This window comes from Rhinolophus ferrumequinum, chromosome 6 (genome assembly GCF_004115265.2).
Source record: "Rhinolophus ferrumequinum isolate MPI-CBG mRhiFer1 chromosome 6, mRhiFer1_v1.p, whole genome shotgun sequence".
Taxonomy (NCBI): Eukaryota; Metazoa; Chordata; class Mammalia; order Chiroptera; family Rhinolophidae; genus Rhinolophus; species Rhinolophus ferrumequinum.
In genome coordinates this window covers 55,504,994-55,530,681 of record NC_046289.1, presented here as the reverse complement: position 1 = coordinate 55,530,681, position 25,688 = coordinate 55,504,994, and the positions used below count along the sequence as shown (strand labels likewise).

Below are 25,688 nucleotides of genomic sequence, written 5' to 3'. Positions count from 1 at the left end.
GGGTCATAGGAAAGCAGGTATACAAAGAGCCAAGATCCAGCAAAGATGCTTGGATCCCAAAGAAGGGAGGCCCTGTGCAAGTCAAAGATGAAGAGAAAAACAGTATCATCTCCAATTACTGATTCTTATTATCATGCTACAGCATCACAACACCTTACGGGAAGAGCTCCTAAAAGAGCAGTCAATTTGTCCCAATAAAGTGTGTTCAAGTTCTTACTAACCAGATAAAAAACAAGTAAATTAAATTGCTATTTTATTAAAATGACATTTATAGAAGCAAAATACCTAAATATTTTAATATGAGTATGTTCCACTTATGTAAATTACTCTAATTGTCACAAGCCTAATTCACTTAGCTTGTCATAATTACTTAAAATTATTTACCAGAATTTAGCTCATCCTGACATGGTTCCTGGGCCAGTCTTCTCAAGTATTTGTTTCATTATAAAGTTCCTTTTATTTAAATATTTGTAAAGTATTAGTAATACAGGATTAAGAATGGTTAAGAACAGAAATTATAAGGAAAACATCCTTAGTATGTTATAAAATACAGCATTTAGCACAGCAAATTTCAAGGGTAAGGACAGACACCTATGCTTCCGAACAGACTGAACAGCACAGCCCAACATGATTTGAGTCAAAGCAGCAAGAAAAAAAGGAGGGAGGGGCCACAGGAGGCAGAGTATTGAAGCCTTTTATTCTAGTGTCCCCAAAACTGACTGCGGAAGTAAAAAGTTTCTACATTTAAAAAGTTTATATAAATTACATGAATTGTAATTTTCATAAAAGTCAAAATGAAACGTTCTGCATAGGACAAAAGATATGCCCAAGCAACATATCATATTTGCACAAGGCCACTGAATGTCATGGATATTAGTAACAAATGAAAAAGCTTAAGTCTATGGCAGACTGAGCAAAGATTTCAGTTTGGTATTCTGTAAGCCCAAGATTGTAAACTACTCTTACTATACAAAAGCTCTAATGACATACAGAGTTTTGTGTGTGAACTTTGTGCTTCTGGTTGGCACATCATCTACTTAATATGTGAAATTAATACAGACATTTTTGAGAGGTTGTGCAAAACTTGTATTTACAAAAATGGCACAAAAGTGAATTCAACAGTCGATGCACATGCATACTTCATTCACATCTTTAACAACAAAAGGTATTCTAACTATAGAACTGAATGTTAGCATCAAGGGCAGCTGTTAAGCAATAGGGTCACATAAGTTACACCAGAACGGGCAAATATTGCCCAAGTAAACTTCTATTGTTAAAGCTGAAACAGGTTTAAGGCCATTCAAGTTCAAGCACAGAAATACAAATTTTTTTGGAGCCCGATCTTTTTGTGTTTGAAATATGTGACCTTTCTTCCAACTTGTGGTCTTAAACTTCTGTTTTATAAAATCCGAAAGGATAACACAGAAGAAAAACAATATAGTAGAGGTTATATTAAATAAGAGTAACACACAAAGCTATAATTAAGATGAAATAAAGAAAGCCAAAACATTAAAATTGTAAAACTTGCTTGGTAGTTGTTAGGACCAGTTCTACACTAAAGAGTTAGGTAATATATACAATTATTTTCAAGTAGATTACTTTATGTTGCTCTAACATGTTTTCATCAGTGCACTGTAAAACTAATCAAAAACTCTACACATGTATCTTCCCTTACAATAGCAGCACACACTACCGCTACCTGCAAAGCTGTCACTCTCAAATGACTTAGTGAATGAAAGGAAATAAAAAGCGGGGAAGTAACATAGTACAGAAAAATAATGGGAATTAGAAGATTCATGCAGTTCAGCTCTTTTAATCAGCCAGCCAGCTTGCTAGCGACAAGGGATGGTTTCCGCTGGGGAAGGTCCTGTGGAGTGGGAATGTGGTCACCAGTGACCTCTGTCTTATCCGGGGCTGCAGTAGGAAGTTGCTTGTTCTTCATTTTTGCTTTAGCCATGTTGTAATCCCCAGAATCAAAATATTTTTGCTACAAGAAAAATTGAAAAAAAAAAAAAAGAATTCAGATGAGTTTCAAGGCTTTCATATGCAATTACAATGGCTTAAGATGTAGATGTGACCCTATATAGTCAGTACAAAATAAGTTAGTCTAACAAAATTTAAACAAAAACATTAATGAGATGAAAATAGCTATGTCTCTGTAATGAGTTCCAGCACCAGTCAACTATGAGAAGTCAGGCAAAAATCCCCTCCTCTTCAGGCTTACTTGTATCATTCTGGTTTCAGTACGGAACCCTTAAGACCGACATCAGCTTCCTCATCAACCTATCTGAGAATGAACAGTCCTGGACTGAAAGCGTAAAATGCTAAACTTGCATTTACTAACAGAAAAAGCAGGCTGATATTCTTGCTTAAACGATTTTGAAAATAAAAATACGTAATTCACCAACTTGCATTTATAATGTGCCACCCACTTTTAATCAACCTTAGTTATTAAAACTATTATTTATACTTGCTGGTACTGTCATCTAGGACAAGCATTTCTGCGAGGATTTAAATCATTTACTTGAACCTGAGCAGTTCACTAAAATCAAAATTAAGGTTAAAATATAAATGCTAGGGTAACAGAAGAAATAAACTCACTAGAAATTAATCATCACTTAAAAGGCACAATTCTATCCTACACCACCACTTTTCACTTAAGACACTGAATAAGTACAATTATTACTCTTTTTTAGTTTGAGGGATGAATAAGGTAACAATGATCACTAAAACAGAAATTGTGATGAAAGCTAAAGATCAACCTTAATACGATAATCTATGTGAGTTATCTGTTCCAGAGTGAAAATAGATGAACTTGTCTGGGTTCCAACATTACCTATCATGTTTAGTCAAAAGCACAAAATGAGATATTTAACACACAGTGCAAAATTTAGGCAGACTGTCCCAACATAATCAAGTCAGTTTCTAATGATACTTATTTTATACTAAGCGCAAGTTCATCATAAGGAGTTCTCACTTAACTGTAGATTAGGCTACTCTGCTTGGGGAAAAGGAATTTTCCCCACAACATTTATTTTGTGGGGCTACAGACAAAACTAAAATCAATGCTTAACAATTTTAACTGCCCTAGATAGGAGAGTGAACTAGATCAATGTTTCTCATACTGGGACAGATACAGTCTAAGAAGGCAGTGTTAGTTTTTTTTTTTTTTTTAACAATTTTTAAATTTTGTGTGAAGTGAAAATCTTTAAAATTAACAAAACTATCTGGATCATCTGGATGACAATCTTATAAAAGCCTCTTCCTCTCACCCAAATTCAGGGGCTACAGTTACATCAGTATTTATAATTGCACTGACACTAAGTGATCAGCTAAACTGACAATGTTTAACTTTTAAGACCATGTTTCTTAAAACTGGGTCTTCAGTTTTCTTGGGACTTCACAAACTCCACAAATAAGAAAAACAAATAAACAAACAAAACATGGGCTAGAGCACTGCTTGATATCCCTCCCAGCTCTGAGAGTCTATATAGTCACTATGTACACATCATATTTAAAAGCCTAAAGTAGGAGTCAATCCTTGACATCTTATAATGACATTAACAAGTACAGTGAAACAGAATGGGACCTAATATAAATAATATCTAACCAATTCTTTCAAATGAAAAAGAAACTACTTAAAGATGTCAGCTTGCTATTGTGGCAGAGGAAAACTAAAACCCAGTACTCTGATTCAGACTTCTTAAAAAAAAAAAAAATCAAAACTCTTTTAACATAGAGGAAATATATGGTTGAATATTAGGACTTCATTTCCCTAATATCAAGTGCTTATTCAGTAACATTCGGGTATAATATACAGTAATTCAAGAGAACCCTTCTCAAATTCTGTCTACTTATTTCTTGATTCCGTGGCATAGTCTCATTTGGAACTATTTACACCTATAATACCAATACCAGGATACCATTTGCTGACTTACCATAATTTAACTATTTCTCTGCTCTTGAATAGTGGTGCTGCTTCTAATTATAGTTAAAGCTACAAAGTGTATCTTCAAACTTAAAGACTTTTTCCTTATATTGAATTATACCCTTACATCAATTCACAAGAAAGTATTCATTCAAAGAACATGAACATTTTTATAAATCTTGACCAAAACCCCTTTCCAAAGCAATAGCAAAAACTTTAAACGCTACTCACAGCAAAAAGTGTATTAGCAACATTCAACTTCAACCTCACCAATGGGTATTTAAATATTTTCTAATTTAGTTGGGTGTATACTACGGCATGATTGTTCTTATTTACACTTCATTGATTTCTATCATGGGTAAGTATTTTTCTTTGTGTTTAATATCTGTATTTCCTGTTAAAATCCTTTCTGGGAGTGGGGGTCGGGGGGGGTCCTTATTGTTTTTCTTGTATATTTGAAAGATCCCTTTGTGTATTATAGATACATTTTTGTAGTAATTTCCTCAGTGGAAGTTATTACCTCCCATGGAACGGAAGTTTTACATTTTTATATATTTGGTATAATTCTACCTTGACATCCTATTATTTCAATGTATTATTTCATGTAAGATAAGAAAAATACCATTCTGTATTTTGCCACTTTAAAAATTGTTAAAATATTCTTTTGATAGAAAAGACAAATAGTGGATGATTTCACCTATATGTGGAATCTAAAAACATCAAACTCACAGAAACAGAGAATTGTGGTTGCCAGGGGCTATGGGTATGGAAAATGGCGAGATGCTGGTCAAGGGTACTTTGAATTTTAAGTTCCAGGGGTCTAATATGCAGCAATGTGACTATAGTTAACAATACTGGACTGTACACTTGAAAGCTGCTAATAAGAATGGGGCTTTAATGTTCTCACCACAGCAACAAAATGGTAATTATGTGAGGTAAAGAATGTGTTAACTAACCTTCCTGTGGTAATCATTTCACATATGTACGTGTATCAACTCATCTCATTGTACACCTTAAACTTACACCATATTACATGACAATTGTATCTCAATAGAGCTGGAAAAAATATCCTTTTGGAATTTGGTTTGAGAAAATAATCCATATATAACTATAGCTAATATAAACACATATACACACACATTTTTGTAAGCAAGCTGCAATTACAAGTATATTTAAGGTATTCATTTAAGTAAAAACATGATTTGGCCTCTGATTCAATAAACAACTCTCTTCCATAAACAGTATTTCATCCTTCCCTGCTCCCTGTATGGTAAATAATTTAAATGTGCTTAAACTAAAGATGGAGCCCTTAAATTTTTTTATAAAAAAAGGAAGGGGGTAGAAAAGAAAAACCTAAGGAACAACCATGACATCTCAATTCAGATCTCATTATTGAAAAATAATGGTTTCTACCTCACAAAGTATGGTTAAGATTTCAAAAAAATGTTTTCAGTAATTTAAATTACTAAATATACAATGTATAAATTGTATCAGAGTAACTCTGAAATGTATTATGTAAAGGAGATTGTGAGGTATGCCTCTGTAAGTGAGTATTTAGTCCAAATAACAAGTATTTTAAACTTTTGGATATTGTATGGGAATCACCTTTAAAACAGTCAAAAGTTTAAAAGAATAGATATAGACAGAAGAATAAATACTAGCTTCTGGATAGTGGTGGCTTTTGGAAAAAATGGAGAAAGGTGGTAATATATATACAATATGTACACGGTAGGTTTCAACTATATCTACATTTTCTTTCTGACAAAAATACAACTGAAATAAATATGGCAAAATATTTAAACATTAAATCTGGGCGGTGGGAACATGGGTTCTATTATATTATTATCTGCACCTTTCTACATGCTTGAAATACTTTACAGTTGAAGTGATAAAGAATTGATTCTTATCATACATATTTTATAGAATGAACAGTCTAAAATACTGGGAAAAAACATAATATACATATATATCTGGTAAGGTATATATGCAGAGCCATAGACGTAGATATCCATTTTCAATTTCTATTGGCACGCTGAGTTCATAGAGCTTAAGTACTTCAAGATCACACATAAGAACTTACCCCTTTCTGCAATCGTTTCCTTAAGAAATCTGAACCTCCAGGCTTTTGTCCCAGATGAGGATACCTTGCTTTTAATTTTGCTTCTTCAGCTTTCTCTGGACTAGTCACTTTGTCTTCCATTTCCTGAAATATTTTTAAATAAATTACTTCTCTATTACAATTCAGTTATTTAAAATAATTCACCTTTTAATATCTGGATTCTGACTTTAGTTGTCAAATGCCATATAATGCAGCATCTAAGAAATGGAGCACAGGAGCTTTTAAAACATCTCTATCTTGTTTTTCAAATGATCCATGTGATAGTTCTATTATAGCTGTGATGCATGTGTAACACCCCACACACTGGATAAAAATATCAAGATAGCTCAGCTCTGAAGTCTTGCTTGCCATTACTTTCTAGTCACGTATAATACATTTATAGTTAGTCACCTTCTATGGAACTCATCAGCTCTTTGTCTATATTTAGAGAATCATCTTAACATTGTTAAAATACAAAAAATCTTTCTGATTACTTATTTATCCAAAATCATGCATAATTGGAAGCTCCAGATTCTTTAATAGAAATTAACAGCAGCTTGCTTGCCAGCACATTTTCCCTGAATAACTCAATACAGAAGACCTTGCTATTTGTAAAGGAGAAAAACATCATCAATCTTCACGTCTGTGTATATTATTGCCTAATTATCCCCTATATTTAATGATCTTCATGCTAAAGATTCCGTCTTTAATGTATCAAAAACATGTTTTCTAAACAAGGGCTGTCAATGTCTTAAGGCTATTCACTTTTAACACGACAGCCTTGAGACAGTCTACTTTCTTCCCAACAGCCAAATTTTATAGGGAAGCTGGTTATCGCTTTATGGCAAGTACTGCAGAGGAAAGAATGAATCAAGGAAAACAGAGTTGCCCTAATAGGGAAGGCCGGGCAAAGGCAAGGTGCACTTTCTAGCTAATGAACTCATTTGCGCATATCAGCTCAGCAAAATGACACACCTCTCTGCATATCTCAATTCTCCCAGGTTATTTATGAATAGTCAAAAAGCACGAATGTTAAATACATAAATGCCAAGCCTAATGTTTATGTGCGAATGTACAGCAAATAAATCATTTATCAATCTAGGAAATGAAGAAACAACTTCATACAAGTTTTGCACATATTTTCCTCAAAATTATATTGATACGTTTTATAATCAGCTTTATTCACCTTATATAGTCAGTATCTCCTTCATCTTGAACAGCTTCTTGTGTTGTTACACATCTCATTTTTAGTCTTAAAGGATTTTGAGAATAAAGCTGCTACTGCCAAATACACTTGCTCTATGGGGCTTCTTTTATGTGTATGGTCCCTTCTACTTTCCTCCTTTTATGCTGCAGTTTCATTTATCTATTTTGATTTTGTCTCTTTACAGTGGTCATATCATTCACAAAAAATCCAACTACGTGTGCTCAGCCAGAGACAGAGGCTCTAAAAGAGCATCAGTGATTATGCCAGTCATTCCTTCAGGAAGGATATGACCCAGAGAGCTCAAGTGTGAGGTGCGTGATCCAAACTTGCCGTTCCCATGATAGTCTCGATCCCTGGGTATTCTTCAGAGTGTAAGCATATCACTTGACTGTCTATCACTCCAGTGCTGAAAAACTCAGCCCCTCCAACACAAGCTTACTACCTCAGCTGGCAAACACCTGCAGAATTAGCCCAGACATCGGTTCACACACCAGACAACAAAGTGACTACTTGACCTGAGAATTGACAGGGCAGTTGCCAATATGGCCAATATGGACTTCATTGGGATTTTTCAAGGGGGATTTTAGTTATATGTGCTTTGGCCTTACTAACTTTAGAATCTAACTCCCATGTAAGCTATGACTACACTGTACTGATCACAGAAGCTGGAGAAATAAATTTAAGGTTACCAGTTTTCTGTAGGAGGTGGGCTGGGTCACTGCAGTTTTTCTCTGTGGTTCAGGCTTCACGCAAGCTTCTCCTATGGCCCCGGGGTATTTGTGCGCTACAATTCAGAAGTGGAACTGGGAAGAGTGACCTACTCTTGAGCTCCCCTGTAGAGCTGTTTATTGAATTAGCTGACATTAAATTTGGACGTAGGTAGGAAAGGACTCCAACCTGATTACAGCGTTTCAGTCCCAGAACTTTTAAATTAAAGGGTGTTAACTGAGTTCTACATTTCCACTAAAACCACCCAATTTTCTTGGGCCTAGGAAATGAGGGCTTTCCACCACTTCTTCGTTTGATGTGAATTATCAGTTCTCTGTATCTAAGAAATTCCTTAAATTTTCTGGTATAGGGGTAGTATGCAGTGTTTCTTCAGGTTTTCCCCCATTTTATAAATGAGAGGGGAAAAGTTGTACACAGCATGCCATCATATCTGGCATGCACTTGTTTTCTTATTAAGGAATACATTTATGTATATATTTATATAAAATAGTAAGCATGTTCAATTAAATTAGTTTACTGTAGAAAAATGGGGCAAAACAGCAACTACAGCTGAAGATATCATTTAGGTTTATAATGTGTAAAACAAACTAATTCTTGAACTTTCTTGCCAAATACACTGCACAACGGCAAGTCCCTGCTCAATGCAACTTAACTAGCTGAAGTCAGCATTTCAGCTGCATTGAACACTAAAAGGGGAAACTATGACCAAAGTTACATGTTTTAAACATAGTAAATACCATCAAGATGTCCACAATACTTTTCATGGACCATATGAAAACACTCTTAGCCTTCTGCAGATGTAGACAATTCTAGGCAAGTTCTAAGCAAGTTCAAATGCTTGGACATTCACCAATGTTTCGACACAGCTACAGATTTGCTTGTGAAGTATAAATAACACGTCAGGTGGCAGACTATGTCTACTGGCATTCAGTCCAGTTACCCTTCTCTAAACAATCCCCCGAATCACTACGGTTAGAAGCCTGAAGCTACATTTCCCAGACTGAATTCCTTTTAGGTTCTGCCAATGGTACATACACGAGATTACAAGACATGGGAGAAAGAACCCACTGTTTCTGGTGATGCCACCAACAATGTGCAGACAGCAACAGGCCCTGTGAGCTCCTGTAGGAGGCTCGGAGCAGATAATCTGGGGATACTTAGCAGCTACATGAGAGTGGGTGGAGGACACTGGGTTCAGAATAAAGCTCTCTTGCAGGATCAACAGCATTCTGCAATCCCTCGCCTCTGGAAACATTATCTTCCCCCTTTGCTTGTCTATCTCTTTTAATACTTTGTAACATAATTCCCTAAATCACAGCCCTTTCTGTTTGAAATACCCATAATGGTTTCTATCCTCCAGACAGGACCCTGATAAACTCAGGTAAAATAAGCAATTTAGCCCTACAGTTATGCTTAAAAAATGCAACAGGGGACACAGAATTTGGTGTGACTGCTTATTTCTGAACATCCTTCAGAGGAATCGTAAGCATTTATTTCAGCTAGAATGAAAAAAAGTCCCCCAAAAAGTCTGAGATATAGAAGAAAATAGCAAACAAAGAAATTAGTATATGTTCACGTATACAAACAAGTCACTTTTCCAATTTTCCCCCAGCTTTAGTATTAATATTAACATTAACTTAATATATTAATATTAGTATTAATATTAACATTCACTTTTAATATTAATGTCTTAATATGTGAGGTTAAAAACAGAACAAAAATACTATATAACAGTACAGTATTTTTAGTTTAAATGTTCTGCGGTCCTACATTGTTTAGAAAATGGTTTATGATATTAAGTTTACATTTTAAGGATGTATAAAATTTCAAGGAGAACCAATCAAGTAACAGAAACAAAGTATGTAACTTCCAAACTAATAGTGGGGGGTAAAATGGAAGAAAAGAAAATCAATTTGAAAAAAAGAAGAGGGATAAAGGCAAGGAAAAAAAAATTAAGACCAAAGAGAAGCAAAATGAAAGATGGAACTATGTCAATAACCACAGTAAACATAAATGGACTGATAAACTGTCCATTTAAGTCTAGTAGGTGAATTTAAAATAAAATCTAGCCACCTGCTGAGTACCAAAAAAAAAAAAAAATCTAAACATATAAGGACACAGTTGAAACATATAGAAAAACAAAATAACATACCAGGCAAATGCAAACCAAAATAGAACTAGTACTCCTATATTAATATCAGATAACACAGACTTTGAGACAAAAAAGCATTATTAGGGATATAGAAGATCTAAATATTCATGCTTCTAAATAAAAATTCTCAAAATATATAAAGCAAAAATCGACAGAATTACAGGGAGCAACAAGTCTATCAGCATAGATTTCAACACACCCTCCTCAATTATTGATAGGTAAAAAACAAAGCAGTGGAGATACTTGATTTTAAGTCTCTACCACCCGACAATTAGGAAATGCATATTCTTCCCAAGCAAAAATGGAAAAGTTGACTAAATATTAGGTCACAAAGCAAGCTTTAATCATTTGCATCCAGACCACCATCTATGACTAATTCATGAGGTAAAAAGTCAGTAATAATAATTCACGGTTAAAATAGGAATCACGTGAATTAAAAGAAAATACTCAGAACTCACTGATAATAAAAATTCTACAAATAGCAAACTTGTGGGATACAAGTGTCCCTTAGGGCTTATATTAGAGAGAAAAAACCCTAAAACTTAATGAGCTATGTATCTAATTTAAGAAATTAGACAAAGAACGGAACCCAAAGAGATTAAGAGAAAATAAAAAGCAGAAATTAATGAACAGAAAACAAAGACACAATAGAGAGGGCTCAACAAAGGGGGGAAATGACAAACTTAACTAAGAAGTATTTTCTAAAATTCAAACCTGGTTTTGAAATTTTACTCTCCAAGAAGCCTTTGTGTTTGTTATAGAGCAATTTACGACTTTTTAGAAATAAATGCTGGAGCAGATTCATTTAGCTGATAATACCTTTGGAGGGGAGACGATGGGGATAGGAGAAGAAGCATCATTAGAATTCTGGAACTTCTGACTACAGGCTAGAAACTGGGAAAGCAGAAACCCAGGATATCCTAACAGAGATATATGCTTATGATATACAAAAGACATTTTAAACTATATTTTAAATTATATTTATCCTCTTGACAAGTACCTATGCCCCAAAATAATCTTCGTTGTATACTCTGTACCTAGCATAGGGACTAACATTTATTAATGTTAGGCAATTGCATTTTTGTGAACTATTCCATTGACATACATTAGTTATCCTTTCTCTAAGTAGGTAGGGTATAAGGTACAAGTACATACATATAAAAAGGACATTTTATCACATGATTAAGGATTATTTTGTAGTCTGTCATGGACTGGTATTAAGCATGAATTACTGTTATGCCTTTTCAGCATTCAGCAGAGAAATTACACAGCAACAATAGCAATACAAACCTGACCACTCTAAGCAAATTCTCCTCTATCTGCTAAGCAAGCGATACGTTCATGGATGCAGTGGTTGACAAATAAATAGAAGAGATTAATGAAAGCCAACAAATCCTTTCGGAAATTGCCAGGAAGGTATCAATATAGTCAACCACTATGGAAATATACTGTAGTCCTCTTAAGTCCTTGCTTCTTGCCTAATGCCTGGCATTTAGTTGTTCAATGAAAGTCTACTGAATGAATAAATACAATGTACTCCAAATGTTTCAATAAAGCCAAGGGACCTTTCTAAACACCTGATAGTTTCACCATTAGCTTATCTTTGAAATATTTGGACCTTACAGGTTCAAGAACAGAAATTGATATTCAAGTCCTTCACAAACAACAGACAAGCCTAACTGCTGTATAGCAAACTGGTAAGGTAGCAAGAAGAAACATTTAAAAACTCCTAAGGTTTACTTCTAGAGTGCTAAGAATGAATGGTTGCACACAAACCCAACTAGCACCTTGTGCTCTGAACTGAAAGCACTATTTAGCCTTTCGGTTACCAAAGGTAGTGTCAAAACTAGCCCCAGAAAAACTCCAATATTAACTGCACTTTTTTAAAAACTGGGAAACTAGGAAATCAATTTATATCCACTCTTTACTGATGGTGCATGGAGGTAATTTAAATAGTTGTCTTCCTCTCCCATCATTCAAATAAAGCACCAAGCGTATTTTAAACTGACAGAAATATTTGAAACCTCTACTTGAGTTAGCCTCCTCGAAGACAACATCTTACTAATTTGATGAATCTTGTAATAAAATCTTTAGAAAACCCGCTATTGAGATCTTCTTTTAAAAGCTACAATATACCAGGGGCGCCAAAAAAATGTATGCAAGTGGACACTGTGGACAGCGTTGCTCAAGCAGTAGTTCGCCATAATCAGAGGTGTCTGGACGCTGATGGTAACCACTTTGAAGTCTTGTAATTACGGAAGTCAAAGGCGACTTGTATTCATCTTTTGTTGCCGGTGTATATTGAGTATTACAATTTTAATACAGATTTCCTTTCTTAAAATGTGTATACATTTTTTTAACACCCTCTGTATATACACATCCCTCCACTTTTTTAAAATTTATTTTTAATTGTATTCGACATACAGTATTTTATTAGTTTCAGGTGCACAACATACTGATTCAACTTTTGTATACCTTACAAAGTGATCACAGTAAGTCTTGTAACCATCTGTCACTGTAGTTATTAATATTACAATATTGACTATATTCTCTATGTTGTACATTACATCCCCATTACTTATTTTATAACTTATTTTATATACTTCTTAATCCCCTCCCCTTTTCATTCCTCTACTTTCATGCAGACTTAAGTGGGTCTAAGCTAAGTTATTTATATCACCATGGTCTATCCTATCCGTCTTTTTTTTTTTTTAACTGTAGTACTAGCGTTGTCTTTGTATTGGAATAATACTCTGGCAAGTTTCAACTGAAAAGTTCTGAGAAAAATTCATTCAACCAGCATTTCCTGAATAATGCCAGGTACTATGCTAGATGCTATGAGAGAAAAGATAAAGAAGGGTCCCTGGAGAACCATGATTTCATAGAGACACGTGGGATATAAAACTGTAACAACAAACAACACAAAGAAACAAAAACTCATAGACACAGATGATAGTTTAGTGGTTACCAGAGGATAAAGGGGAAGGGAAGTGGTAGAAAAGGGTAAGGGGGATCAAATATATGTGAAAGAACTGACTCTGGGTGGCGAACACACAATGTGATATATAGATGATGTATTACAGAACTGTACACCTGAAACTTATGTAATTTTACTAACCACTGCTACCCCAATACATTTTAATTAAAAAATGAAGGGTCCCTGAACTTAAGATGCTCACAATGAAAACAGAATTATGTATTTTAAATCTCTGCAAACCTCCTCACCCCCAGGACCAAAGTGCATGCCTGTATTAACTTAGTGGTATTCAAAGTGGAATTCACAGATAATAGACCTGAGGTCTCTGCTAAAATTTTTGTTTTGTTTCGACTTCAGTGATAACCTAAAAGCAAAATAGAAGCATATTCTAGGGCGTCTGAACTGCCATCTCGTATCTAAGCAGTGCTGTGCGACTTCCTTGTCTGAGCTTTCATCTACGATGACAGACTCAGCAGTATTATTCCCATACTCCAGGATAAGAAAAGAACAAACCTGAATTACAATTTCAATGATGTACAAGGTTGGACAATTAAGTTTGTGAACTTGTTGCAACGATGTTGCTAACCTGTTTTAATATGAGGGATTATTTATTATGAATTTGTACCAACTGGACAGTTAACCAAGTTTACTATTTGGAAGTGCTGAAAAGGCTGCGTGAAAAAGTTAAGATGACCTGACTTTTCGCCAACTCATGGCTCTTGTATCACAACAATGCACCAGAGTTTTTAGCCAGTAAACAAATAACTGTATTAGAACACCCTCCTCTCCCTACTCTTTTGATCTGGCCCCCAGTGACTTCTGTCTTTACCAAAAGATAAAGGAAACGCTGAAAGGAAGACATTTTGATGACATTCCGGCCATCAAGGGTAATACGACAACAGCTCTGATGACCATTCCAGGAAAAAAAATTCCAAAATTGCTTTGAAGAGTGGACTAGGCACTGGCGTTGGTGCATACCTTTCCAAGGGAAGTACTTCAAAGGCGATGGTAGTGATATTTTAACAATGAGGTATATAGCACTTTTTCTAGGATGAGTTCGCTAACTTAATTGTCAGACCTCGTATCTATGACTCTACAGTTAAATGACTGTAAAGCTTACTTGTAAAAAGGAGAACTGAGTCATCATATGGTCTTGGGGAGTGTGAACTTGCCATATTCAAAAAGCTCCTGCCCTTTACCGACTGCTGTGGTATTCTCAATACATTGGAAAATTTCACCAAAATACCATGTCACTCTGAATTAATAATTTAAACTGGTTTTGCTTGTACTTGATTTATTGTAGTTTTAGAGTCTATAAAAATAGGAGTTTATACTTATCTTTAAGTTTGTATATATTTAATTAACATCCCAATAAAAAATAGTGGTCTATACAGTTTTTTTCTCTTAACAAGAGTGCACACATTACTCAGGTAGAGAAATAGTGGTCTAGCTCTTACTTCTTACTCTACACAGAGCTCATCTCTTCACCTTAATTTTTCAGAGGCAAGAGGCTAACGTACCATGAAACTGTAGAGGTATTTTAGCTAAATATAAATACTTTGACTTTAATTGAAACGTAAACTAGGTACACAGACAATAATCCAATTTTTTAGGTCATATCACCATTCTTCCAAATAGAAGAAACAGGTGATTTGGCCAATAGAAACACAGAAGTGACTGTGCACATTTTCCTCATGTTTAGGGATGGTATCCATGCTACAGGCACTTAACATCTACAGCCAATCTTTAATTCAAGAAGGGACATTACATTACTAACACTCTTTGGTATTAATGACAGCAGCATCTAAAACCAAAGGACCTGAAATAAATTTTTAATAGACACTCAAGAAAACATTCACGATATCCTTAATACTGTTGAGACATACTATTTATTAGGCTCTTCCAAGTCTTTTATACTATAGAATTCAACACTACACTTTGGCAACATACTAACAAATCTCATTTGAAAAAATTACATCGCTATTGTACATCAGAAGTCAAAACTAAGGTTGATTTCAGTGTTTAGGACAAGACAGCATAGACATGGGTTTGTTTTTCTGGATTCTGAAATCCCAAGCAATAATGAGTATCATGATAAATATTTTACAATAAATATTTAAATAGTTTAACATTACTATAAATATTTTAATCTTTAAACTATAGTTTTTGCCCCCAAAATCCATTACGTTACAAAGTGTGAAAAATATCCAACATTGTTTTCATTGGAATATTCCCAAATAATGTGGTACCTTGGCCTATTATTTACGCAATTGCTATTTTCTTTTTTTTCTCCAGTTACTTCACAATATTACAATAGAACCATCCAACCCAGGAAAAGTTAACGTGGTTTAAGAACCTATGGAATAGGTTTAGAACACTTACCAACTGCCAATCTGATGAAGGGCATGGGTGCAACAGTGAGCAGAAACTCTAACAAAGTACAAGCATTAGACCAAATACTATTTAGGATATGCAGTCTGATTCTGTAAAGAACGTGTTGGCAAATCTCCATAAACAATTTAGGAGACAAGGTATCATGGCCTTTTGTGGGCCAGCCACAAGTACCCAGGAGGGCAGGGCAGCAGAACTAATTATGGTGGGAGGGGCTAGCACCAGCCTAGATCAAATATAAACCCTTTTCGTTTGTAATTTGAATCACACCGAATCGTGGCATATTTCCCTACATTAAAAAGATATTTAAAGTGAGTTACAAAATATTCCTGTTTCCACGAAAAACTTGATCAACCAACTTGGTAAAAAAATTTTATATTCCAACCCTCAGATTTTTAGTCAATTGCCAGATGCGAATCCCACTGGCTCACATTTCTGAGCACACACGGCGCTAACTACTGTAAATTACCTACCTCATAAGCCTCATAACCACCGTAGGAACCAAGAACTGTTCTTCTTATTTTACAGATTAGGAGGCTGAAGCCTGAAGAGTTTAACAATAACTAAGATTACACGGCTAACAGGGATTGGAACTGAAATTCCAACCCAGGGCCGCCCGATACCGCCTTTGGAATGAAGAGTACGCAGACAATAGCAGAGTTAGTTTTTCAAGGGTAAAATAAAATTTCCGAAGCAAAGTGAAGCCGCGGAAAAACTCAGCTTCCACGCGTTAAGGACTGAGTCCCGGGCCCTTATGTATACTGAAGTGATTACGGATAAACGCGACCCACCGAGGCGGTAGAACCGGCACGGTTCAGGAAAGCCGTGGAGAAGGTTCAAACTCTCACCACGTTGGCGCTAATTACCAGAGTTACCGCCGACAGCCGCTTCCCGAGGGTTCCGCCTCCACAGCCGAGGCGCACGGGCGCAACCCACTCCGCAGCCAGCGCCACGGGGCCGGCCGGGCGCGCCCCTCCGCACGCGGCGGCAGCAGGCCGCCCGCCAGGCCCGGTCCCCTGTGGGGGCGGCTCGGGGCCTCCCGGGCCTGCTCCCGGCTCCCACTCACCTTCTGCTCCTCCGCTGAGGCTGCCTCGGGGACTTCCGCGGACATACTGCTCCCTCTGCAGACGAGACACTGGGAAAAGATGCGATTATCGGGTGGCCGAGGCCGCCCGGCCACCTCCAACCCTCCCGTCCCCGCTCGCCGAGCCCCCGCCCGGGCCGCCTCCGCCCACGAAGATGGCCGCCGCCTTATGACGACACGGAGCTCCGCAGCGCGCGGCGATTCCGGCCCGCCGGCGACCCGGGCGTCCCTCCCGCGCCGCGCCCCTGCCTACCTTACCCCTCTTCTCCGGCTCAGCGACGCCGAAGCACTTCCTTTCTTTCTTCAAAGGTCGCGGCTCGCGCCTCGCCTCATTTCCGTCCGCCGGCTGCTTTCTGGGACTTGTAGTTTATAGGTGCAGCCGCATCTCCCCGCCTTTTCCGGCCTATTCTGATCTCTTCTGTTCCAGGAGCTTTACTACTGTTTCCACCTTCTCATACTCGCCTAGTCCCATCGCCTCCTCGTCCTCTGCTCTGCAGCCACCCAGATTTTCTTCTGGGCGCTCCAAAGTTCTGTACTCCTTCCCTCCACTGGTCTTTCCTCCTCAGCTTCACCTCCTTAACCCTGTTCATCTTTCAAGCTCGTCCTGAGCCCCATACACTAGGTCAAATCCACCTCTTAAATGCTATCAGATCTCTGTATTCTTCCTCAACAACACACACTGTATCATTAGACAGTAATTGTTGTGATTACTTTATTAATGTCCCCTTTCCTGCTCAGATAAGCTACATCAGGGCAGGGACCTCACTCAGATTGGGTTATATTTCACTCCCAGAACCCAGCATTTCCTAGATATTCTGGGAATATCTGGGAAATAAATATTCTGGGAATAAATCTGACGAAGGTCCGTTCATTTGTCTACTCCTGGGGATCTAGTAGCACAACTTCACTGAAACTGCTAGTGCCATACTCCTCCAATGACTTTCTTAATTGCTGAATTGTTGGCTTTACATTTAATCCTCAATCTACTTGCCATCTGAATACGTAGCTACTGGCAATACTTGGCTGCTCCAATGAAGTGCTCTCAGAAACCAGCAAATAAGATTGCCCTCTAAGAGTTGAACTAGTGAAAAGAAACAGATAATGAAAGCAGTTCTGTGGAAATTTGGAAACCATCAAAACAATCAGGGTGTCCTAATAGAATCTCAGACAAGAAGACTTGTATTAGGATTGCAATTTAAAAAACGAGAGTTATACTACACTCCTTTAGGAGAAAGGAAGGGATTTGTCTGGCGATAAAGTATTTAAAATACAAGGGTTCAAGAGGCCAACTCTTTGACGAGGATATCGCTTGAGCTGGGTCAGTTAAGAAACTTTGTAAGCTCAACTACATTTGTTCTCAGAAAGGAGAATGCACTAGTTAGGCTAACTGGAGCATCTAACAGTTGTGTTTTTATTAATACACTAGCATTCTGGAATACGGGGGCGGGGGTGTCAAAAAAATGTATACAAGGGGACACTTTGGTCAACGTTGCTCAAGCAGTAGTTCGCCATAATCAGAAGTGTCTGGATGCTGATGGTAACCACTTTGAGCACCTCTTGTAATCGCAGAAGTCAAACGTGACTTGTATTCATCTTTTGTTATCAGTATATACTGAGTATTACAATTTTAATAGTTTTCCTTTCTTAAAATGTGTACACTTTTTTTTGGCACCCTCTTTATATCCCATATTAATGTATTTATTAGCTTGGGTTAAAATCTGATAGTCACATACACATTTAAAAAAAATCATTATACGTGGCTTTGTATAAAGAGACTATGTTCCTGAAAGATAATGACACTTGCATGAGGGTAAGGTTAAATTTCTGGGAGGCTGACTTTGGTCAATGGAGAATTCACAAGGGCCCCCAATGTGGGGACCTGAGTGGGAAGCCATCCTTCCCTAATTAACACCCTTCTGCATCATCAACCATGAACCTTAATGTTTAAAATTGCACACTGATCACCAACATCCTGTTTCTTAAAACTTCTCTTGGTCACTAGGATACCAATGTCTTATTCTCTCCTATTTCTCTGGCCAGTCCTTCTTAATCTCCTTTGTTGAGTCTTTATCTACCTCCTAATAGGAGAATTGTAACAATTCTGTCCTTGGCTCCCCTTCTCTTCTAGTTCTACCCTCTCCAAAAGATCATTTCCACCCTCACAGGTTTAACTGCCATCTATGTATTCTAGACCAGTACTGTCCAATAGAACTTTCTGTGATGATGGAAATATTCTGTCTGTGCTGTCTAATATAGTAGTCACAGCCATATAGTACTATTGAGCAGTTTAAATGTAAGTGAGGAACTGAATCTTAAATGTTATTTAAATTTAATTAACTAAATTAGCCACAGGGATTAGAATCAGAGAAAACCTATTGAGATTCTCATTAGGTCTGAAGCAAGGTGCAAACACTGATGTTTAACTAAAGCTCCCCCTGGTGATTCTGATGCACAGTGCATCAAAGAATTTTGGGGCTTAGAACTTGGTAGGTGTTGTAAAATCTTTTAAAAAGATCAGAGGTCTTTTTGAAGTTTAGGTGCCCTTAGCTCAAGAGTTTGTAGGAGTGAGTAGATGAGATAATGTCCCACCACATCCATTCCGCAAACATCTGAGAAAGGAAGTCCACTTACATCATTGCTAATATTGTAGCAAACACCGAGAACAGAAGCCATTTTTAATAAAAGTAAGAGACAGGAAGAGACTGGGAGATCAACTAAGGGAAACCGAGTGAGACACGGAGTGCCAAAAACCCTGAGGATAAATGGTGACTTCTGTGAGCAAAGCCTAGGGAAACTTACCAAATAAGCAGTCCAGATAACTATAAAGAGAGCAGTTTCCGCAACTTGAGTGTTGGAAGTAGAACCTAGAAAGTGGAGGATACCACTTCTTTAGGAATTTAGTGAGATGGGAGACTTTATATAAACTGGGAAGGTTGAAACATAAAAGTGTTGAACGAATTAAAAAGAACGATGAACAGTGGGGTTTGGAAGACTTTAAAAACTTTAAACCTTTAAAATCTCGTAAAATATTTGCCACAGTGTGTTTCTAAAACTTCCCTCAACTGTATTTCCATGTCTCCTGACATTATAAGAAGTTGAATGGCCCCTGAATTGTTTTAGGATATTCCTTTCTAAAGTCTATTGTTTTAATCAGTCTTTTGTTTTTTTGCCCCTAATGATTAACAAGCATTGCCTTATTATATCACACAGCAAATTATAAACTTGGTTGCCAAGAATATTGACGAAAAGTATATTTTAGTGCTAGGCCATAATTACTAGTGGAAAAAAAGGAAAAAGAAAAAAGAGGCAAAATTCCAGTGTAGTAGAATGGAAAAATCGTAAGCTTTAACTTAGATTTGAATCCTGGCTCTTCTACTTACTGTGTGACCTTGGGCAAGCTCTTCAAGCCTCCCTTTCTTTCACTGTAAAATATATTCATACTGTCTCTGAAGTATGGCTTTAAGTGTTACATAAATTGCTTACAGCGCCTGGCACATAGTAGGCATTCATATTATTTTCCTCCTCCCACAGTGTCCAAGTTTAATACACGTATCTCTCACAGATAATCCATGATGGAGTAGAATGGGCTGATGCTAATAGGGATTGAGTGAATTCCTACTATGATGAAAAGACCACTTCCTCTCTAGACCAATACTGTGTTCCTAAGTCTAGTAGACCATACAAGTGACATATACCAAAATTTTAACAGTGACCATCTCTGTAAAGTGGTAGCCAGCAGGGCAGACAGAGGGATTTTCACTTTTAGTTTATATAATTATGTAGTATGAAAAAAAATTTTTATAATAAACATTGCATAAATTTTAAAAATTAAAAAGAATCACTGCTTCACTCACAAAACAAATTAGGGAAGAGTGGGGATCCCAAGGATCAAGTTTTTGAAGGAGAAATTTTTTCCTTTCTTTAACCCTCTGGGAATGACAGATACTGTACCTAGTGGGGAAAATGACAAGAGAGAACCTTCTGTTGGGTGCCTTCCAGCCAACCGCCATTTTATAACTTATTAATATTTTTCCTTCTCATCTGATAAGAAAACTTCCAAAGATATTTTTCCTTCTCATCTGATAAGAAAATTTTCAAAGACTTTCTGCATGTTATTTGTGACCTAGAGTTCCATTTTAAAGGTAGTTATCAGCTATGACTCATTTTGTTAGTCTGTAAAACTGCCAAGTGAACCTGCAGCAAGTGTGGAAATCTCTATTATCTACCATAGGTAGTATCACTGTTGATTGTCTGCTGGTATGTTTACCTGCATGCCAACACTCAATCTAGTGACACAATTTGTGACTACAAAGAGGAGCCACGTAGGAGGTGTGGTAAAGTTTTAGCCTATGAAAAAAAAGGGTGAAAAAAGAATCATTATGATAGAGTACAAGGCAAGCGACAGCAGACAGGTCCTGGGTGACGCTATCTCACTGGGAAAAACAACATGGGTAAAAAAGTTTCTAAGAGGTAGAGGGACAAAATGTTTCTCTTGCACAAACTTGCCAGGAAGAGCACAAGATGCACCCAGATGCTTCAATCATCTTGACATTTTCTTAAAAAAATGCCCAGTAAAGTGGAAAACCATGTGCTAGAAAGAATTCTGGAAAGATTACAATGTGGTAGCCATGTAAAAAGACACCTACATACAATATACATTACTAATTTTTGGATTACTGGAGAGGTCAAAGAAGCAATAACTTTAAAAAAATTTGAAAAGCACAAGTGTTTTAACTACTTGGTGGTTTTCAAGTTTTATATAAAATTACCCATATTGACTTTGCTCAAATATGTAAGTCTAGATACGTGTATTGAAATCCTTATCCCAAGAATTAGATGACAGAATTTAGGAAGAAAAGGCCCATTAATGATACTCTCACCCCATTTCCTTAATCACACAGACCTAGAAAGGTCAGCGGATTCTTGGAGTCAGTCCCATCAGATACCATTAGAGCTAGGACTACAATCCAAAGCTTTTGGGGCCCAATCCCATGTTGTTTTCACACAGCCTGAAGATTGAGAACAATCTTCATAAATTTGTGCCAATCAAAACTTTTCTTTTTCAGTTTTATAAAATATAAATAGCCTTTTCTCTTTTAGCTGGTATTTTAAAATAAATTTGTAAGAGACTTCTTGCTGACCATCCCACAGCCTACAGTCCCACACTCATCACCTGTCCAGATTCTTTTGAATAGTCTACTCATTAGCCAGGCCCCCAAATAAAGACCTTCCCGTCTCCCAAATTCCACATTGCTCATCTGGTTCTAGCTCCCAGGTCTCCCGGGTCTGGCCTACCTGAGTGGTACATGTTTTCTAACCCGCACTTGCAGCTTTGTCCCATTGTTCCCAGTCTCTGTGCCTTGTTACCTGATCTGCTGTTGCCCACTGTCCCTGCACAAACATCTAACACCACTCTTCTTTCTAAGGGGGATGGAGGGAAGGCTTTCGATGCATTCAGTCAAGTTCCCTTGCTCAGTGGTTTTCTCAGGGGCCGAGTGCCTTCCATTGTGACCCAGAATAAGAAAGTAAATTGGGACAAGGCTCAAGACATCTCCCCCACTCCTCCATTCAGTGGTAAAGCTAGAGTGGAAACAGTCTGATGGCTACCAGAAATCTACTCAATCACATAAATGTCTCATTTGAAAATAAAAGCCAAATACACGTTTCTTTGTTTTTTGCATATATTTACAATATAAATACTAATTTGTTTTCAAAGTACATATTCTTTTAACAATTTGCAAAAGTTATCTAGCATGAGACAGCAATTTAATGTAAAGCTTCTGTAGTAGTGATTAAGGAAAAATAGAACTGTTTGGGGCATAAGGGATTCTAGGAGGAATACGAATGGGCATGATGATCTGAACTTGCAAAGGGAACGGGAAGCAGCTGAGCCCGCATTGCACCGCTAATACAGAATGTTCAAGAACTACTGTGTGAGCCAGCAATCTGGAAGGGGTGTTGTAAAAATTAAACTTGAGAGATATAAAAAGTACACATGCTTGCATAGTGCGTTAATCTTAAAGAAGCTCAACATTTCATTCTCATTTTCAATAACTTAAAATGTATAGTACTTAAAACACATCACACAAAATTAAAGACTTGTGCATATATTTCAGATTTCAACATTAATGTCAAAAATACATAGTATGATTTTACATAGGATTTGTGCTACATTAGAACACTAGAGACAAACATTACTTGAGTATTAAGGAAAACATTAAATATTAAATAACTGAGAAATAAAATGTGTAAACACTAATCTAACCGGGGGTTTTGCTATTGCAACATGTCCAATGAAGTGGTTTCAACAGTACAAAAAGGCTTAGGACATGAGTGTTTCCAGTCTACTTGGAATATGTGGATCTCATTCCAGGAATCCTTTAATGAAGACTGGTCCAGGATAACAGGAGAGGATCCACTCTCCTGGTTGTTAATTTGGTACACTCTGTTCTACACTAATTTTTACTTTCAAACTTGGGTACTGAGCAAATACTTTAAAATGTCACTCCTTATCAACATCTTGGTGAATATTGAGGGTTTGTTGGCGATTCAGTGTAAGATTTGAGTTCGTATGCAGCACCGCTATCAACTTCCATTGACTTTCTAGAGAACAGGAGTCGTACATCTCTATGGAGGTAGATCTTTCCAGATTTAGAACTCTGGAACCTAAACAAACAAACAAACAAAAAGATGCATCATTTCAGGGAATGAGTCTTTAAAACAACAACAAAAACACCCCATGAATAATTAAAATTTAAAGGAAGGAAGAATTAGTCTTGCCACAATGTTAATAGTAACTTTTTAACAAGATATTTGAAGCCTTATATTGCCAAAGCACATGCAGCTATTTAAGTGTCTCTCCCTTGCTGTTCCCTAAACACTTCATACTTCTTTTCCCTCTCACAATGCCAGACATGCTTCCTTCTGTAAATCTGGGTTTCACATACAATTCTACTTTTCATCCCTGACACCACAGCACATACACCTTTCCTCATCTACAGTGTCAAGTTTCAGTTCACATGAGCCAATTATACTACATTTGGACTTTGCAAGCCTAGCATCTTCTAGCCACGCAGATTGATCCTTTTCACACAACTCACCCTCCGACAATTGGAGTACATTAAAATAGATTCCACACTTGAAAAGTCACCACAGAAAATAATCAAGTTTTGAGGACAATCACAGAAAGAGAAAGGACTGCTACCAACAGCAGTGGCTAGCTAAATAAAGCCTAATCATCATTAAAAATGAAAAAAGTTAGTAATAAAATAAAATGGTTACCAAAACTGTACATGGAACAGCTTCTATGCCCTGCTAATATCTATAGCGTAATAGAGGGGGCTGGAATCCTGCATCAGATAAACTTTTCTGGCAGATAGTCCAACATACCATTTAGTGCTAATTTCTCTAGTTTTCCCTTTGCATAACAGAAGTACTCTCTGGGTTTGTGGATTTTATTCCTATATTGGCTGGAAATTTTGGCTGTCAGTTGTGTATATTAAAGCAGACCTCTCTGTCTCACCCTTTTCTTCTTTCTGAAATTTTTCACCGTCTCAGTCTGAAGGAGAATATGGTGAGCTTTGGGAATTATGCCATACTTGGCAAAGACGTTTCTTTAGCGCATTTAAAGTATCTAATCATTAGGTGGGGATTAAAAAAGCTGGGGTAGTTGATTTTTACTTTGGTAAATCTTGGTTCCATATGGTTAAGGTTGTTCGACTTGAAGAGAGAGGAATGATATCAAATGGAAGTTTAGAGAGTTGAATCTTTTCCTGGATTAGGCTGGGAGTTATTTTTTCAGCCTGCTATTTTCTACCATTTCTCTTTTAAAAAGTCTTCCTAGTCTGTTTTGGTAGATTGTTTTTTCATTCCCGCAATCTGTGTAACATTTCCCATGAGGCTCATGTCCGGTGTCATAAAACTGGGTTTAAACACACGGTGCTGGTTCAACATGTCCTTAGGTGCAGAGCACCAGGCAGAGACCTCAAGGTAAGAGTACAATGGGGGGAACCAATGAACTTAACAGACTTTTTCAAGTGTGGGACTTCAGTGTACAGCTCACTCCTTCTTCACTCCACGTCACCACAAGGCATATCTATTGAAAGATAGCTGGGGGTCACCCTCAGGAACAGATTAAAGAGGTCCTCTGCCTGGGCCCTGAATAGAAGGTGCCTTCTCCAGAGGAATAGGGCTCCTCGCAGTAAGGAGTTAGGATAAGACAAATTACTCTCACTGACATGATGGATGGCTTACAATGAACGGCATCACAAAATTATTAGGAACAGAGTTACAGGCAAAAGGCTATCGAGCTCTATCTTCTTATCCAACAGACTTGCTCATTGATCATGAGCGCTATACTCGGATTTCAGGTTGGAAAACCTTACCTTAGGGATGCTGGCAACTTGAACCTCAAGGGCATACAAATGGTTTCTCACAACATAGAGCTGTGTGACGTGGGTAGTAAAAGTTAGAGGAAAAAATATTTCTGAACACAGTGCCTTAGACTGCTTGACCATCCTGACTAAGAAAAGATATTGCTAATGGAATCACTAGAATATAAGCTCTGTGAGAACAGAGATTTTTGTCACAGCTGTTTCACAGTGCTTAGAAGGATGCCTACACATTATTTGTGGAATGAAGGAATGAAGTTTAAGAACTTCCCTGTCTCATACAGGAGCCACTAACCACCGTGGCCATTGAGCACTTGAAATGTGGCTAGTTCAAGTTGAGTTGTGCTGTTAATATAAAATACATACTTGATTTTAAGTATTTAGTATAACAAAAGAATGTAAAATGCCATTCATAATTTTTATGTTGATTATATATTCAAATTATAACATTTGGATATATTGGGTTAAATAAAATATATTAATCTTTCCTGTTTGCTATGACTTTTTTAATGTGGCTGCTAGAAAAAAACAGAACTACATATATAACATATATCACATTATAGTTCTATTGGACAGCAGTGGTTTAGAAAATGTGTTTTAGGGCCCCAGATTTATCAGCATTTCTTTTTATATAAAATGCTTTATATTACACAGCTATAAATGAAAAGTCCCCTAATGAACAAGTAATAATGACTGCAGGAAGATATTCCCTGTGTTTGCTGCATCTTGGCA

General features: G+C 37.0%; 2 protein-coding genes across 12 annotated transcripts in view; both read right to left on the bottom strand.

Annotated features, from left to right (window-relative positions):
* Window positions 1-1,062: 1,062 nt before the first annotated feature.
* ARPP19 (cAMP regulated phosphoprotein 19) lies at window positions 1,063-16,898 on the bottom strand. Of its 5 annotated transcripts, XM_033108312.1 has the most exons (5): window positions 16,820-16,836; window positions 16,549-16,617; window positions 15,956-16,026; window positions 6,009-6,131; window positions 1,794-1,987 (listed from the first exon to the last, which is right to left on the bottom strand). In XM_033108312.1, the coding sequence occupies exons 4-5, from the start codon at window positions 6,126-6,128 to the stop codon at window positions 1,817-1,819; spliced, it is 291 nt and encodes a 96-aa protein (XP_032964203.1). In that variant the 5' UTR covers window positions 6,129-6,131; window positions 15,956-16,026; window positions 16,549-16,617; window positions 16,820-16,836; the 3' UTR covers window positions 1,794-1,816. The 5 variants fall into 5 exon arrangements, with proteins under 5 accessions (XP_032964200.1, XP_032964203.1, XP_032964201.1 ...); XM_033108310.1 differs by lacking the exon at window positions 15,956-16,026 and having other exon boundaries at window positions 16,820-16,898; XM_033108311.1 differs by lacking the exon at window positions 15,956-16,026 and having other exon boundaries at window positions 16,825-16,895.
* Window positions 16,899-22,229: 5,331 nt separating this feature from the next.
* Window positions 22,230-25,688, bottom strand: part of ATOSA (atos homolog A) — an 88,834-nt gene continuing 85,375 nt past the window's right edge. For 6 of the 7 annotated variants that reach the window (XM_033107331.1, XM_033107326.1, XM_033107332.1 and 3 more), the window contains one exon: window positions 22,658-23,232. In XM_033107331.1, the coding sequence (XP_032963222.1) occupies window positions 23,079-23,232 (154 nt within the window). In that variant the 3' untranslated portion in view covers window positions 22,658-23,078. Of the gene's footprint in view, window positions 23,233-25,688 lie in introns of all 7 variants that reach the window. The other variant, XM_033107327.1, reaches the window with a different exon arrangement.